Source organism: Octopus bimaculoides, chromosome 2, assembly GCF_001194135.2.
Source record: "Octopus bimaculoides isolate UCB-OBI-ISO-001 chromosome 2, ASM119413v2, whole genome shotgun sequence".
In the NCBI taxonomy this organism is placed as follows: domain Eukaryota; kingdom Metazoa; phylum Mollusca; class Cephalopoda; order Octopoda; family Octopodidae; genus Octopus; species Octopus bimaculoides.
In genome coordinates this window covers 49,988,985-50,005,552 of record NC_068982.1, presented here as the reverse complement: position 1 = coordinate 50,005,552, position 16,568 = coordinate 49,988,985, and the positions used below count along the sequence as shown (strand labels likewise).

At 37.0% G+C, this 16,568-nt stretch overlaps 1 protein-coding gene across 1 annotated transcript in view; it reads left to right on the top strand.

Annotated features, from left to right (window-relative positions):
- Positions 1 to 16,568, top strand: part of LOC106873657 (katanin-interacting protein) — a 551,631-nt gene that overhangs the window by 52,122 nt on the left and 482,941 nt on the right. The window contains exon 2 of the mRNA XM_052977029.1: positions 2,068 to 2,132. Within this exon, the coding sequence (XP_052832989.1) occupies positions 2,068 to 2,132 (65 nt within the window). The remainder of the gene's footprint in view (positions 1 to 2,067; positions 2,133 to 16,568) is intronic.

Sequence of the window (16,568 nt, the reverse complement as noted above, 5' to 3'; positions counted from 1 at the left end):
CATTTTTCTATTCTTTTTCCCATTCTCTCTTTTTCTCCCTCCCTCCCTCCCTCCCTTACTGTCCTGCTTGCTTTCTGTTATCGATTTTTTCCCCACCTCTTTATGTGATTCATTGGTATTTATTAATGGAATGTTCTTTATTTTGCAGCCTCTGTAACCTATTGGTAATATAGGGTTTCTAAAAATTGTCCAACTATGGCTCAACAATATGTTATCAATTGGCTTTTAAAGCCTGGTTTATTGATCCACACTACATTTAATTATATATGTTTAACATTGAACTGTAAAGTGCATGTCAACTGATCCATAAACAGACATTAAATTTCATGAAATCATAGCAGTATTATCCATGTGATTATTGAATTTGAGAATGACTTGTAATCCTTCTCCTGGTTATCAACACGCATTCTAAAACTTGAAATCTTTGGGAAAATGCAGTGTTGTGTTGCTAATTCTTTCCCTTCAGTTAGTATATACTTTGTTGTTTGGTTCTTTTTCTTCATCGTGTTCCAGTTCTCCTCATTTCTTCTTCATCTTGTTTCTTCTTCTTCTTGCTCGTCATTGTCCTCCCCCTCCTTTGCTGTCTTCTATGTCATCTGTGCCTTCTTTAGCATCTTGTATTTATTCTTCATGTTCTATGTCTTCTTCATCTTCTAAGTATTTTTCTTCTATGTCTTCTTCATCTTCAAATTCTTCTTCTTTGTCTTCTATGTCTTCTTCTTCTTTGTCTTCTATGTCTTCTTCTTTGTCTTCTATGTTTTCTTCTTCTTTGTCTTTGTCTTCTTCTTTTCCAAACCGCTTCTCCACATTAACTTTTGTAGACCTTCAGTGCCATGTCACATGTCTCTCTCAGCATCAACATTGAAGTTGAAAGGCCTTCGTCCTCTATTAGAGCATAGAACTCTCTAGAATATGACATCTGACATAACCTGATATTAATCACAATAGCAGTGGCCAGCAAAGCCTACTTTGCATCTTTAACAGCAATACAAGAGATGACTGGAATCTGTCCATCATAAATCTCCTGTTTGTGCTCATGCTATGAAATGTTTTGCACCACCATGAGAAGCTTGGTATATTCACCTTAAACTCTTCTTCTTCATTGTCCAAGTTTTGACTTCACAGAGAACAATACTCTTTGTACATATCCCGAAGAAGACCAGCTTCTTTCGACTTTGAAATATTTGATTATTATTAAATGTTGTGGAGCTTGTTGCAGGCATTCCAGGCTTTCCCTTTGTATGCCAAGCAGTCTTTCTTACTCTCAGCAACATTAGACCCACTGTTCTTGAAGTTATTGATCTCCTCGAGTTGTATGCCATCATTGGAACAAATTGGTAGGAGTCAAGGTAACTGTGACTTGCCATTTGTGGCATATTTTAATAAAAGGTTTTGCCTGTCTGTGTAACCCTTTAGTATTCAGATTACTCTGTCAAATGTAATGCTTATTTGATTACATTGTTTTGAATTAATCATGTATTATCTCATAGATTTGAGATTTTAATGATGTAATTGTATATTATTAGAATGACATTGGAGGGTACGTGTGAGAGGCCAGATCTTCTCAGTTTGAAGATAATGCAGAAAGAATATTTTGGCCAGTATGGCCAGTTTAAATGCTAAAGGGTTAAATTAATTTTGAAAATACATTGTGGCTGTGTGGTAAGAAATTTGCTTTGGAGAGGGGAGGGGAACACACACACACATACACACACACACACTTCTATGATAATATTGTTTAAGAATCTTTTCGTTAAACTTTAGATACCAGCTTAATCATGTAGAAGTTACGTATTTTTTTTATTCCTTCAAAATTCTTGATTAATTTTCAAAATTAATTGAAATACATAGACAGTATGTATTTTATAAGAAATCTGGTTACAAAGTAGCTAAATCCAAGAACTAAAACTAAATATTTGGTTCTTAGGAGTGCTGCTGAAAGAAACTAGAAAACAAAACAAAATGCTGTCTATCTTGTTATTCTCTGCCAAATATTTTACTACAGATTGTTCAACATATTGCTTTTGCTTTTAAACTGAATTTGTATTCATATTTCATTTATTGCAGATTCCACTGGCCGAGTTCGAAAGAAATGGAGTGATAACCCAATGAATACCGAAATGCCAATTTCTGTAAGTTCTCATGTCTTTCTCTATCTTCTTCTTCTTGTCTGAGAACTTTAAAATTATTGAATTTGCTTTAAATGTGTGAAAGCTATAAGAAATTTACAATCATCTTCCAAGTTGTTCAATATTGCCATTCACAAAATTTATGCACATGTCTGTAGAGAGATAGTTATTCCAATACAAACATTTTGAAGCTTAATGTTGTCTGATTTAGATATTTCAGTATTATTTGTTCATAAATTTATATACAATGTCCTCAGAGATAGTTAATTCAAGAGTAAACTTTTTATTTCTTTTTTGAAGTTCCCTGTTGAATGATTCAAGCATCGTTTAATCGTTTAACGTCCGCTTTCCATGCTAGCATGGGTTGGACGATTTGACTGAGGACTGGTGAAACCGGATGGCAACACCAGGCTCCAGTCTGATTTGGCAGAGTTTCTACAGCTGGATGCCCTTCCTAACGCCAACCACTCAGAGAGTGTAGTGGGTGCTTTTCCATATTAAAGCTCATAGATTTATACGCAATGTTGTCAGAGATGGTTAATTCACAGTGTAAATTGTTTGAAATCGTATATTGAATGGATATTTCCTGATGCTGATCTCAAGACACTAAGCCTTATGAAAGAAATGACTAAGGATCCAAATATCTGGTGCACGTGTGTATTCAAGAAGACCCATCTGCGCCAGCAGAATTGATACTGGTGCTGGTGCCACATAAAAAGCTTTTGTGCTGGTGCCACATAAAAAGCTTTTGAGCTGGTGTTACATTAAAAGTACTGGTACCACATAAAAAGCACCCAGTACACTCTGTGGAGCGGTTGGCATTAGGTAGGACATCCATCTGTGGAGAGACCATGCCAGAAGAAATGTTGGAGCCTGGTGCAGCCCCTGGCCTTACCAACTCCGGTCAAACTGTGCAACCCATGCCAGCATGGAAAAAGGCCATTAAATGATGATGATGATGATGACAGGCATAACTCAAGTTACATCAGTAATTGGTTCCAAGATATGTGACTTAACTCAGAAAACAATGCAGCATGGAAGACATTTTAAAAACTTCATTAACTTATATCTGTTTTAATAAATATTATGCAGATATTTTCACCTGTATTTTATTTGATTTTCCACTTCCAATATTGGTATTTAGGAATTTTTTTTAATGAAATTATGGTTTTAACCCCTTAGCATTTAAACCAGTCATATCCAATCCAAATATTTTACCTATTTTATGTTCAGGCTACCCAGATCCAGTCTCTTACATGTACCCTACAGTGTGATTCTAAAAATAAACAACCACATCTTCAAAAGCTACAAGATAATGCATAGTCAATTCAAAACAATGTGCATAAGTAAGCATTATACTTGACAGAGTAATCTGAATGCTAAAGGGTTTAACCAGCCAAATCCTGCCTCTCACACCTGTCCTACAATGTAATTTTGAAAATAAACAATCACATAATCTAATTCTCAAAGCTATGAGATAATACATGATTAATTCAAAACAAGGTGAATAAATTAGAATTATATTTGACAGAGTAATCTGGAATGCTACAGGGTTAATTACATTTGCTGAGACTGACATAAAGTTAGATAATTGATTGAAGTAGAGATTTATTTTTCCATTAATTTCTTTAAGAAAAAACAACACAAGTGCAGGCGTGGCAGTGTGGTAAGAGGTTTGCTTCCCAACCACATAGTTCAGGATTCAATCCCACTGCATGACACCTTGAGCAAGTGTCTTCTACTGTTGCCTCGGGCTGACCAAAGTCTTATGAAGGGATTTGGTAGACAGAAACTGCAAGAAGCCTGTCACATATATGTGTGTGTATTGTGTGTGTTGTGTGTGCATTGTGTGTAAATGATAATGATATTTATAAGCTTATGGCTTATAAGCAATCATGTGATCACTTATATGCTTTACAGAGTGGTCACTCATCACTGTTTCTCAACTTTACAGAGTTGTCACTTATCTCTGTTTCTCAATTTATCACGTGTGTGTGTGTGTGTCATGTCTGTGTTTGTCCCCGCCACACTGCTTGATAAATGGTATTGGTTTGGTTATGTCCCCATAACTTCGCAATTCAGCAAAAAGAGAAGGATAGAATAAGTACCAGGCTTGGGTCAGAGAGAATTTACTGAGGTAGATTTTCTACGATCAGATGCTGTTTCCTGTTCCCATGGAGGGAATATTTCCCCATGACCACAGATAAATGACTTCTTTTGTAAGATGTTGATTTTTTTTTTTTACTAAGTTTTCTTCTCAACCACATGGTTCAAGATTCCATTCCTCTATGTGGCACCTTGTACAAATGTCTTCTACTATAGCTTTGGGCTGACCAAAGCCTTGTGTGTGTGTGTGTGTATGTGTGTGTATATATATATATATATATATATGTATGTATATACGAGTGAGTAGACAAACAAATGAAGGGAGCTCAACAAATTTATTGGGAGTTACATATACAGATCAAAACAGTTTGATTCAAAATCCTTGGTACTCTGAATTTCAAGCGCATGGCTAGTCTTCGGCCATTGGAGTCTGAATGTGGGTGGGTTCGATTGAAGAGAATCAATGTTTATTACTGGACGATAGCCTGTGAAAGGTTACATGGTATTGATGTTGGTATTTAGCGACAGTAGTTAGATGAAAAATACTGCATGGTGAATAGGAAATCGACTGCGTGGTGAACAGGAAATTGGCCACGTGGTGGACAAGATATCGGTCATGTGGTTGGGGGAGGTAGGAAGGGGCAGTAGATGTTGTGGGGGTATATATGTATATATTTCCATATATATAATCCATATATTTGTGTGTATGTTTCAGTGCTTATATGAGTGTGTACGTGTGCATAGATGTACATTCACCCATCCGCATGTGCGTACACATGCACACAAACACACATGCACACAAACACACATGCACAGACAGACAGGCAGATACACACACATGAAGGCACACATGCACATACATACACACACACACACACACATGGACAGGCGAAACACCCAGCATCTAGTGGATTTTTATTGACTGGTCGCCACCATATTCACCCGGCACCTCTAATTACCTCCATGAAAAACTGCATATCATCTACCAACCCACAGTATCCATCAACAAGAAATATGAGGTATCATATTGCTGTCACATGTGCACACCTTTATCTCCATGTACATATGCACACAAGCACATGCATATATGTGTGCATGCATGGGTACGCATGTATATGGGCATGCACACAGGTTGAATTCCACTTCTTTGTTGTTAGTCAGTTGGTTAAGTATCCAGTCAACTAACTAATTAATCGTTTGCTTAATAAGTAAGGTTACAAAAATCAATTGATTGTTTGTTAGTTAAACTTCTTTCATCACTGTTTGTAACCTTTTCAATGACTTAGTACCTTAACTCTTTAGTGTTCAGGTTATTCTATGAAACATAATGCTTAGCGCAGGCATGGCTGTGTGGTTAGGAAGCTTGCTTCTCTGCCACATGGTTTCAGGTTCAGACCCACTGTATGCGTGGCACCTTGGGCAAGTGTCTTCTGCTATAGTCTTGGGCTGACTTAAGCTTTGTAATTGAATTTGGTTGGCAGAAGTTTTTCCATTGTGTGCACATGTGTGTGTAAATGCTTGTGCCTCCTAACAGAGGAAAGGGAAAGGGTTTTGAATTAATCATGCATTATCTCATATCCTTGATATTTCGATGATGTGATTGTTTAAAGTAGAATAAAATTGTAGGGTAGGTGTGAGAGCCTGGATCTGGTCAGTTGGAGCATAAAACAAATAGAAAGTTTTGGCTGGATATGGCTGGTTTAAATGCCAAAGGGTTATTGACTTCTCTTGCTTCAAGGTCTGCTCCTGCACATTAAACAAACAAATCAGTTAGTTGCTTGCTTGGATATTTTATCAATTGACTAACAATAGAGAAGTGGAATTGAACATGTGTGTGTGTTATTAAATGGCATAATGACCCATCCAAGACACACCAAAATTTGTTTCAACAAGTGAATTCACCAAATGCAAAAACGAGATTTGAAGAAAATTTGGCTGCTTTTTTCTAGCTGGTTGACTACTACTTTTGAAGCACCCTCATAAGTTTCAGGTTGTACAGGTCTTAATAGGAGTTGATTTAGATTTGAAAGTGGCTGAAACTCAAAGAGATGATAGCACAAGATTTCGGTATAAAGACTGTTGCCGTACAATCAACATGGTAAAATAGGTATGCTGACGATGATTATAATTCTGATATGGTTGGCTCTGCTAAACTTCATTCCTCATAATTGCATGTTTCACTTAATTGCATAACTTTTGAAAACATCAAATCATGTACCATCAGATCTTTGTAAAATTGATCAGTTAATTACATATGCAAATAATGGCATATGCAAATCAAGCTGAGCTAACTGGCAGGTGACTTAAAAGTAGACCGTGACTGAGATGGTTGGACAATATCCATCATCTCAATTGGTCATGCTTGGGATCCTATGTTTAATAATGATTCCATGTTTAATGATGGAAGGGATGCCTGAAGAATCTACTGCTCCCACAACCCTTCCAGAAATAGTAGGTAGAAAAGATGGAGATTGATGGATGGAATAATGCCGATTTTAGTTAATTGTGTAAAACTTAAATTTAATTTTAGTTTTTAGTAGAAACTTAGTAGAATATTACATAAAATTAAATATTTGATTTGATACAAATAAAGTGGTTCTAGAAGTTTCTGCTCTTATGATGAGTTAGTGACTGTGCTTCATGTTTACACACATCTGATGTCAACAGAGTCAAACATATTCAAGTTATTCTTGCCCTTCTCAGAGAATTAACATTGATCATTCACAGTTCAGATTCCAGTGTTTTATTATCTAAATTTTAATTGAGTAATAAAAGATTTTGAAAAAAATGTAAATTATAAAAAGATAATTTCAAATCAAGCATAAAATCAATGAATGGATGTTATTTAGTTGTTTTCCTAATCAGCTACGTCAACTTGTCGTTTACCTAATTAAATTTTTCTTAACCCACATGACCTTAGTGATTATCATTGAGAAATTCAAAATGTATGAAAGACAATGTCTAGCCAAGCTTAAGTACTGTATTTTGCAGTATACAAGTTGAAATTTCTGACCAAAATACACAGCCATAAAATGTACAGGATGGCCCAAAAGTAGGTTTACAGTTATTATGTAGGCTCTTAAAGTTTCCTTTAAAACATTTTATTACATTTAAATTTCTATCTTATAAACTGAAAAGGGAGCTTGACAAAATTAACTAAATTAGCATAGAATAATGATTTAATATTTTTCTATAATTAAGATGTAAACTGTTAATATATGAATGTGAAAGAGATAGTTGAATAACTGTAAACCTACTTTTGGGTCACACTGTAGATCAACTTACACACCAAGGTGACTTGAAAGGTCCGAAAATTCTATGTGAAATGTAGCAAGATTTGGAGAGAGGTAACAACAATGTTTGAATGTTTACACTGAATGTTTATACTGTATTCTGATGGTGCATGGTTTAGTAGTCAGGGTATTTGGGTCATGATCATAAGGTTGTGAGTTCAATTCCTGGTGATGCATTGTGTCCTTGAGCAAGACACTTTATTGCATGTTGCTCCAGTCTGCTCAGCTGGTAAAAATGAGTAGTACCTGTATTTCAAAGGGCCAGCCTTGTCACATTCTTTGTCATACTGAATCTCCCTGAGAACTATGTTAAGGATACACTTATCTGTGGAATGCTCAGCCACTTGCACATTAATTTCATGAGCAGGCTGTTCTGTTGATCGGATCAATTGGAACCCTTGTCGTGCCAGTGCGTATACTATGTGGACTTGTATACCAGAAAATTTGGTAACTGAAGGCTCATGATCATCATCATCATAGCATATTTTATGCCCACTTTCCTTTTTATTAAGGGTTGGACAATTTGACATCGTCTAAATCAGTTCCCATTCAGATAACAGCTTTTCCTAGACAGGTCAGAAAACCAAATTTCCTCCATACATTTCATTTATTGTTTGTTTTCCTAACCCCAGCCACTTCATAAAATGTACCAGGCACATTTTATTGTGTGGCATCAGTCCTAGACAGGTTGTCAGGTTCTTGACAATATCAAAAAATGCTCTTGCTCCTTTGATATTCTGTGCTGTCTCTGCTTGTTCCCCAGCTACTTTACAGAATGTAATGAGTGGATTCTTTAAAATTCTGTGATAATATCAATACTCTGGGGAGGGGAAAGGGGTGACAGCTTGGTAGTGGTGGCAATGATGGTGGTGGCAGTGGTAGTGGTAGCGATGGTGGTGGCAGTGGTGACTGGTGGTGATGGTGATGGTAGTAGTAATAGTAACAGAAACAAATCCATCTTTCATATTCTCTCACAAGACATTGGTTGGTCAGGGACCGTAGTAGAAGACATTTGCCCAAGGTACTGTGCTGTGGGACTGAACCTGAAACCATGTAGTTGCAAAGTGAGATTCTAAACCACACAACCATTCTTGTACCTAGACTTTCTGCATCAATAAGCAGCCTGAGCTGTGTTGAGTGTACCTTTTATCTTTTATTTGTTTCAGTCATTTGACTGTGGCCATACTGGGGTACTGCCTTGAAATTTTAGTTGAATGCATCAACCCCAGTACTTATTTTGCTTTAAAACCTGCTACTTACTTTATCGGTCTCTTTTGTCAAACTGCTAGGTTATGGGGATTTAAACATCAGCACTGGTTGTCAAGCAGTGGTGGGAGACAAACACAGACACAAAGACACACACACACACACACACAAACCCACACACATACACACAGATGCGACAGGCTTCTTTCAGTTTCTATCTACCAAATCCACTCACAAAGCTTTGGTTGGTCTAAGGCTATAATAGAAGACACTTGCCCAAGGTGCCATGCTGTGGGACTGAACCCAGAACCGTGTAATTGGGAAGCAAGCTTCTTACCACACAGCCACACCTGCATCTATTACGTAAATTATTTGATCACAAAACAGACTGAGAATATATTGAAAAAAAAAATTATTGTGGTTTTATAATGTCTGTAGATGTGTAACACTGCCATAATTTCTTACTATTGACAATGTATTGAAAAATCATGTAATTTACCGCTTAGTAATATGAATTCACTTAATTGCATACTCTGGTTAACTGCATAAGAACTTCAATTGCCGAGGTTAGGCATTTAAACAGAATTGGCTATATTTCTGAAAGATCTTGTGATCATGTGTAGACTTCACTGATGACTATTGAAGACACTAATAATGCATTAGTTATTATCTCAACAGGTATCAGTTAGGAATGTTTGGTATCTGAGTGAATTACTACAATTTAAAAGAGCTCTTTATTGAATTCAGAAAGTTAACAGTCAATTTCCGTGCGATCACAGCTTGCGGCTTGTGGCGACCACATCTGTCTGGAAGTGTCTTCTTTTCATGTGCAAACTCCTTTCTTTCTGATTATGTGTGTTAGTTCCACTTCAGTGATGCAGTTGTAGTGACTTGCTGCTGTTGCTGTTACTGCTGCTACTGCTACCACCACCACCACCATCACCATGTCCCCCCCCCATCCATCTCTGCCTTCCTCACTCCTCCTCCTCCTCCCCTGTGTATTGATGATATCACAAAATTTTTGATTCTGGCAAACTGATATGAAGCCATATAGAAGATGGAAGAAAGATGAAGTATGTATGTATGAATGGGAGGTGGGGGGAAACCAAAGTAATATTTCTGAGTTTTCTTTTTTGCATAATGTACAAGCACGACTGTCTGGTTAAGAAGCTTGCTTCCAATCATCTGGTCTTAGGCTAGGTTCAGTCTTACTGCATGTGACTTCTTGGGGCAATTGACTTCTACTACAGCCCCAGGCTGACCAAAGCCTTGTGAGTGAATTTAGTAGACAGACTATGTGGAAGCTTCTCATATCTATCTATCTATCTATCTATCTATCTATCTATCTATCTATCTATCTATCTATCTATCTACCTACCTCTCTATCTCCCTACCTACCTATGGATCTACCTATCTATCTACCTACCTACCTGTCTATCAAATCTAGTCACAAGGCACTGGTCAGCTTGAGACTTTAGTAGAAGACACTTGCCCAAGTTGTCCTGCATTAGGATTGTACTAGAGTTCAAATCTTGCCAGAGTCTTCTTGGGTGGCAAACTTAATTTGTTTCTTAGTTTACCATCACCATCTGGCACCCTGGGTGCTCTTGATTCGCTCTCTTTCAGGTCAGGTCACCAATTGGAGCATATCTTCTTTCCTCCCTCTCTGACTAGTCTCTGAGACTCTCTGAAAAGTCACGAGCACTATTCATTCCTCTTGACATAAAGATTAAAAGAAAACACGACAATAGTTCAGGTTTTCTTTGCTGTATATCTGTTTACATTCCGTTAAGTCTGTTATAGAGTTATTGAAAATATTATCTTTTGAGCTTAGTACACTGACACTTAAGATTACTGAGTTGTTATATAAATGAAACTGAAAGTTCAAGACTTTTATCAGAGCCATTGTATTGTACCCATAAGGAAAAGAAGACCAAAGAAGGAGCATTTTGGTGGTTGCTTGATCTGCTCAAACGATCAGCTAAATCTTGAAATCACCCCCTTTCTGTACATTAGCCATTGTGTCTTTAAAGAAAGGACACATTGGCTAATGCACACCAAGTTATGTGATACCAGAAGAGAACAAAACAAAATAAAGAAATAATAAATAGACAAAACAAAACAGGATAATTATGGTTGGAATGTCTTTGATCTTAAAAGTCTGCTGAGGTTAAGCTTGATTTAGTGGCTAAACAAATGCATAAGGAGAACACTTTCCATGTTCACCTGTCCTTGGTTTACATCATTAAAACCATTCTTATTGGTGCTTGAATCATTGGCAACTAACTCACTTTTCAAAATGTAGTCTCCTTATGAAGGACTGAGATATGTGGAGATATTGCTGTACTTAAGAAAGCTCGTGTACCACATCAGAATTGAGATCTTAAAATCAAGGTGCTATGTAAAAAGCATTGGTGTGGGTGCTGGTGCCACATAAAATGTACTGGTGCCACATAAGATGTACTGGTATCACATAAAAAGCACCCAGTACATTCTGTGATTAGGCATTAGGAAGGGCATCCAGCCATAGAAACCATACCAAAACAGACTATGGAACCTGGTGCAGCCCCTAGCCTTGCCAGTTTCTATCAAGCTGTCCAACCCATGCCAGCATGGAAAACAGACATTAAATATTGATGATGATGATAACTTATAAAGCTCCTGCTTTTATATGAGATTTGTTCTATAAGAAACTGAACTTTTTAGAAATGAAATCATTGATTTTTTTTAGAATTTAATCAGATTTGTCTCCCTCAAAATAGTTTCTTCCAATCTTGATACACCACTCACAATGATTTTTCCTAGTTTTCAAATGTGTGCTGTGTAGTTAAGAAGTTGCTTCACAGCCACATGGTTTTGGGTTCAGTCCTATTGCCTGGTACCGTGAGCAAATGTCTTCTTGTATAGCACTAAGCTGACCAAAGCCTTGTGAATGGATTTGGTAGATGAAAACTGAAAGCCATAGAAGCCATGCCAAAGGAGACTCACTGGAGCATGATGCAATCTTGAACCGATCAGATCCTGTCAAACCATCCAACCCTTGTCAGCTTGGAAAATAGACATTAAATGATGATAATAATGATATATATTTATATATATAGGGTAGTGGGGTATTTGTGCCTCCTTCTTTTGACATCATGTGATCGCTGTAAATGAATTTCACCATCATACAAGTGGTGTCCTTTACTTCATTTCTAGTCTTCTCAGAAAACCTGTTTGGCCATGTGGAAATATTGTCTTGCTCAGCAAATTTCATCTGAACCATTCAAACAAGAAGATGATAATGATAATGAGGATGATGTTTTGATAGTTAGGAATTGTGATTCATTCATTTTATGAATTTTCTTTATCTCTTCTACCATCTGACATCAGTAACCTTTTCAAGTGAATTTCAATTTTAGGAACAGGAAGTCAGTAGGGACCAATTCCAATGAGTAATGAAAGTGGGGGTGGGGATGAGAGTCTAGTGTTTTGTTAAAAAGTCATGGATAACAGGTGATGCATGAATAGGTGTGTTGTCATGATGTATCATCCAGATATTGTTTGTAGATATCTCAAGCTTCTTTTTTCACTCTGCCTCTCTTAAACAAGCTTAGGAGATCCAAGTATAGCTCTTTATTGAACCTCTAACCACATGAGAAGAACTCACGATGAATGTGGCCCTTCTAACATAACCTTCACACCTGAGCATCTTTGGTGTGTTCTTTTTGGTTTCTATAACAATGATCCAACACACTTGTTTTTGTTTCAGCATTGTAGCTGAACACTCAGATTTTATCACCTGTTATGACACTTTTCAGTAAACTTTCATTAGCACCCAATCAAACACATCTTGATTAACTGTGACTTTGTTATGACCACTTTAATGTGGTTGTCCTCTAAGAGATGATGATTTATTCAGTGTGCTTCTCACACTCAATATTTAATGCAAGCAGGAGATAAATGCTACCACCCTAGCTCTAAGACCACCTAACCATGTGGCTTTAATCTGTATTGGATTTCCTAGGTGGTGGGCACCTGCTGCTAGGCAAGACAGCAGTTTAGCCTTACTTGCAATATATAGAAAACACAGTGTCATACAATCACTGATTTTCTAACTAGGAAACTAGTCTGTTAAAAAATCTCTGTTCATGATAGAAGTAGTGTACAAACCAAAATGTATTGCTTATGGCCACTTTAATGTGGTTGTCCACTTTAATGTGGTTGTCCGCTTTAATGTGGTTGTCCACTAAGAGATGATACTGCCATTTAACCCCCAGCAAGACATCTCCAACTGGTTTTTATTGCAAGTGGGAGATAACTCCTGCCACCCTAGCTTCATGACCATCAGACTATGTGGTTTCAATCAGTATTGGATCTCCTGAGTGGTGGGTATTCATTGCCAAGCATTGCAGCAGTTTACCTCGCTTGCAATATACAGAAAACACAGTGTCATACAATCATTGATTTTGTAACTAGGATACTAGTTGGAAACCATGTGGTCTGGTGGTCTTGGAGCTAGGATGGCAGGAGTTATCCAGCTGGAGGAAATGTCTTCCTGGGGTTAAATGGCCATAAACAATACTTTTTGATTCATATATTGCTTCTATCTCAAACAGAGATTTTCTAACAGACTAGTTTCCTAATTGTGACTTCATCTTCTTTTTATTCATAAATTTCATAACAACATAGTCATCTTCTGATTTACAGATTCCCCTGTTTTTGTAATGTGATCATTGTCCACTTTTGTGGAAAAACCATCCAAATTTGAAACCCTTCGTAGATGTTCTTTCCAATTGCATACAGCTCATATAATCCTTCTCATAGGCCTGTTATTACATTAGAAAAGTTACTATAGAAATTTTTTTTCCAATTTGAATCAAAATTTCACATAAATGTTGCTCTTCCTAATCTTTCATTGTTCAACGGGTCACCAAGTGCTCCAGACATGCATTCACTCTGGCATGTATAATGGGGTTCTATAAATTTTACATCAAGCATTCCTTCATTTTTAATTCTATTTTTCATTTCTATATTTCCTCTGGTAATGCATCCTATATTTCTTGAAATGTCATATTAACTGACTTACACTATGAACAATAACTGTCTTGGACATGGTAAATTAAATAATAAGAAAAAAAAATGGGAACAAAGTGGTTTGACAATCTATAACAATACAATGTATTTATAGTATTTGTTACTGTGTGATGCAAGTTAAAAAACTTCTAAGAAAGCTCTCGTAAGTAGCTGTCTTTAATGTTAAACACTTTTAAGACTATTTAACATTTTGCTTTCTATCAAATCTTTTCTGTAAATCTTTACCTCGAGAAGTTCCTTATAGCTGTAAGACTGTCTCCTTTATGACTACAAATAGAAATAAGCGGTCTTAGTGATAGCTGAAGACTCTTCATTGTGTGAGACTATGCATCCGAAACTCTATCATGGTTATTACAAAGAAAGTGATTCGAGTGATTGTCTGGGAATTGTTGGAGTGTGAGATCAATCAGCGAAATTTTGACGTAACTTTTTCAGACTGTATGTTTCCATATATTGGTATTGCAATTCTGTATTGTAATTACATTACTTGCAATAAGTATGGATATCTGCAAGAAACCAGTCTATTTAATGTCAACCGCTAAACTGTGAAGTGGAATTTTGGTGTCTACTTTTGGTTAGGAAAGCAGACTTCTAAAATTTTTTTTGTCCCTCCTAGTGGGTGGTTGGCAACTAATCTAGCTCCACCACTCAAGTAGCTTGCAATTGTTGTGAGGTGGGTATCTGGACACCCAACTGGCACTCTGTCAGTTATGATAACAAGGGTTCCAGTTGACCTGATCAATGGAACAGCCAGCTTGTAAAATTAATGTGCAAGTAGCTGAGCACTCTGTAGACACGCATGTCCTTGATGTAGTTCTCAGGGAGATTCAGCATGACACAAGATATGACAAGGCTGGCTCTTTGAAATGTAGGTACTATTCATTTTTGTCAGCTGAGTGGACTGGAGCAACATGAAATAAAGTTTACTCGAGGACACTACACATTGCATGATACTGAACATATTACCTTCTGATCATAAGCCAAATATCCTAACCACTAAGCTCTGCACCTTCTGGACACTCGACTAAAAGTAAGACCTGTTGAAGGGCAGATGAGCTCCCTGTGGACCAATGGCCATCCAGTTGGGGAAGGTAATGACAGACCACCCCAATATCTCTGCCAAGAAGACGCTATGAGAAAGTCAGAACTAAGTAATGCTATGGTTTCATCCAGTAGGAGAACTCAGACTTAATCAAGAAGGCTTTCATTCTAGTGTCAACAATGCACTGCAAAAATGTACGAGACATGACAATGACAAATGGGAGAAGGCTGACTAGAGGCCATGACTTTTTGCTGAGATGCTGAGACTACAAGAAAAAAAAAAAAGAAAGACCTCATAGGGAACTGCAGTAGAGAGCCCTGATCCATGATATCAAGTTATCCTCAAATCAGTGACTAGTCTGAATACTTGAAATAGACTAGGCTCTGCTAAAGGCATAAAGCACAATTTTATTCCATTCAGAATATTTTTGAGGTTTATTGTGCAACATTACAGCTTCTCATATGCTAATCTTTCTACTTATATATATATGTGTGTGTGTGTGTGTGTGTGTGTGTGTGTGTATTTATGTATGAATGTTGTGTATCTATTTGAGGGTGTTGTATGTCAGCTTAAGGACAATGGTCTACACTGATTGAAATTTCAAAGAAAGTTTAAAACATCCATCTGTTTAGATAATGTTGTACATTATGCTACCTGCTTCAGTCTAGCTTATGTGACATCTGGTTCACTCTTACTTCATGGCTGAGTGGGTAACACCAGCAGGGGCATTCAGCTGTAAAATTACTTGTTCTAAGAATATGCAATTATCGAAGTGTATAATAATAATGATAATAAACGAAAACAAACCTATCCAACTCCTGCTGTCTTGAAAATAAGCATGTTAAACAGGAAAAAAATAAATAGATGAACAAAATAACCCCTTCCACTAGCACAAAAATACAAAGTTGAAGTGATATGTGTTTGTTTTTCAGTTATTTGTTTATTTAAATATTTCCTGCAAATGTATTTTTCAAGTTGACAGCATCTTGCTATCTTGGTCTTCTGTGAAATAATTACAGTTGAACACTATATTTTGGATCTTATTTAGTCACTTAAATTGTTGATTATTTTCTTAGGTTGTTGTTTCACTGCTGAAGCTTTTTTATTTTAACTGTTCACCCTCTGCCACCGCTGCCACCACCACGGCCACCACCACTGGTACTACCCACCCTCCTACCTACTAACATCCAGCAAAATTTCTCTTGCTTGAGCTAATGTAGAAGCTTTCTATACAAGTTAGTAGAAATAGCAGCCAAGTCTCTTACAACTCACACCCTGCTATCTTAAATAAAGGAGAATACATTAATCAGTTTAGTATCTGACATTTTGAAGGAAGATTGGATGGTTATAATTGGAAAGCCTTTGGTCATACATCTGTTCAATCAGCTCTCACATGGGTTACAAACAGCAACATGGTGATTTAGCTTACTAGAAATCATCTCATTATCATAATTTTTATGTCCATTTTTCCATACACATACAGGTCAGGCATAATTTATTGAGGCAGATTTTCTATGGCTGGATGCCTTTCTTGTTGCTAACCCTCACCTGTTTCCTCATAACCAGACCAGTTTTTATGGAAAACTGGAAACAAAGATGCTGTTTGTATATCGGTGACACTTGTTTACAGTTATTATGTGATGTCAAGGCAAGGAGATAGGAACTTGCACACACACGCACACACACACACACACACACACACACACACACACACAC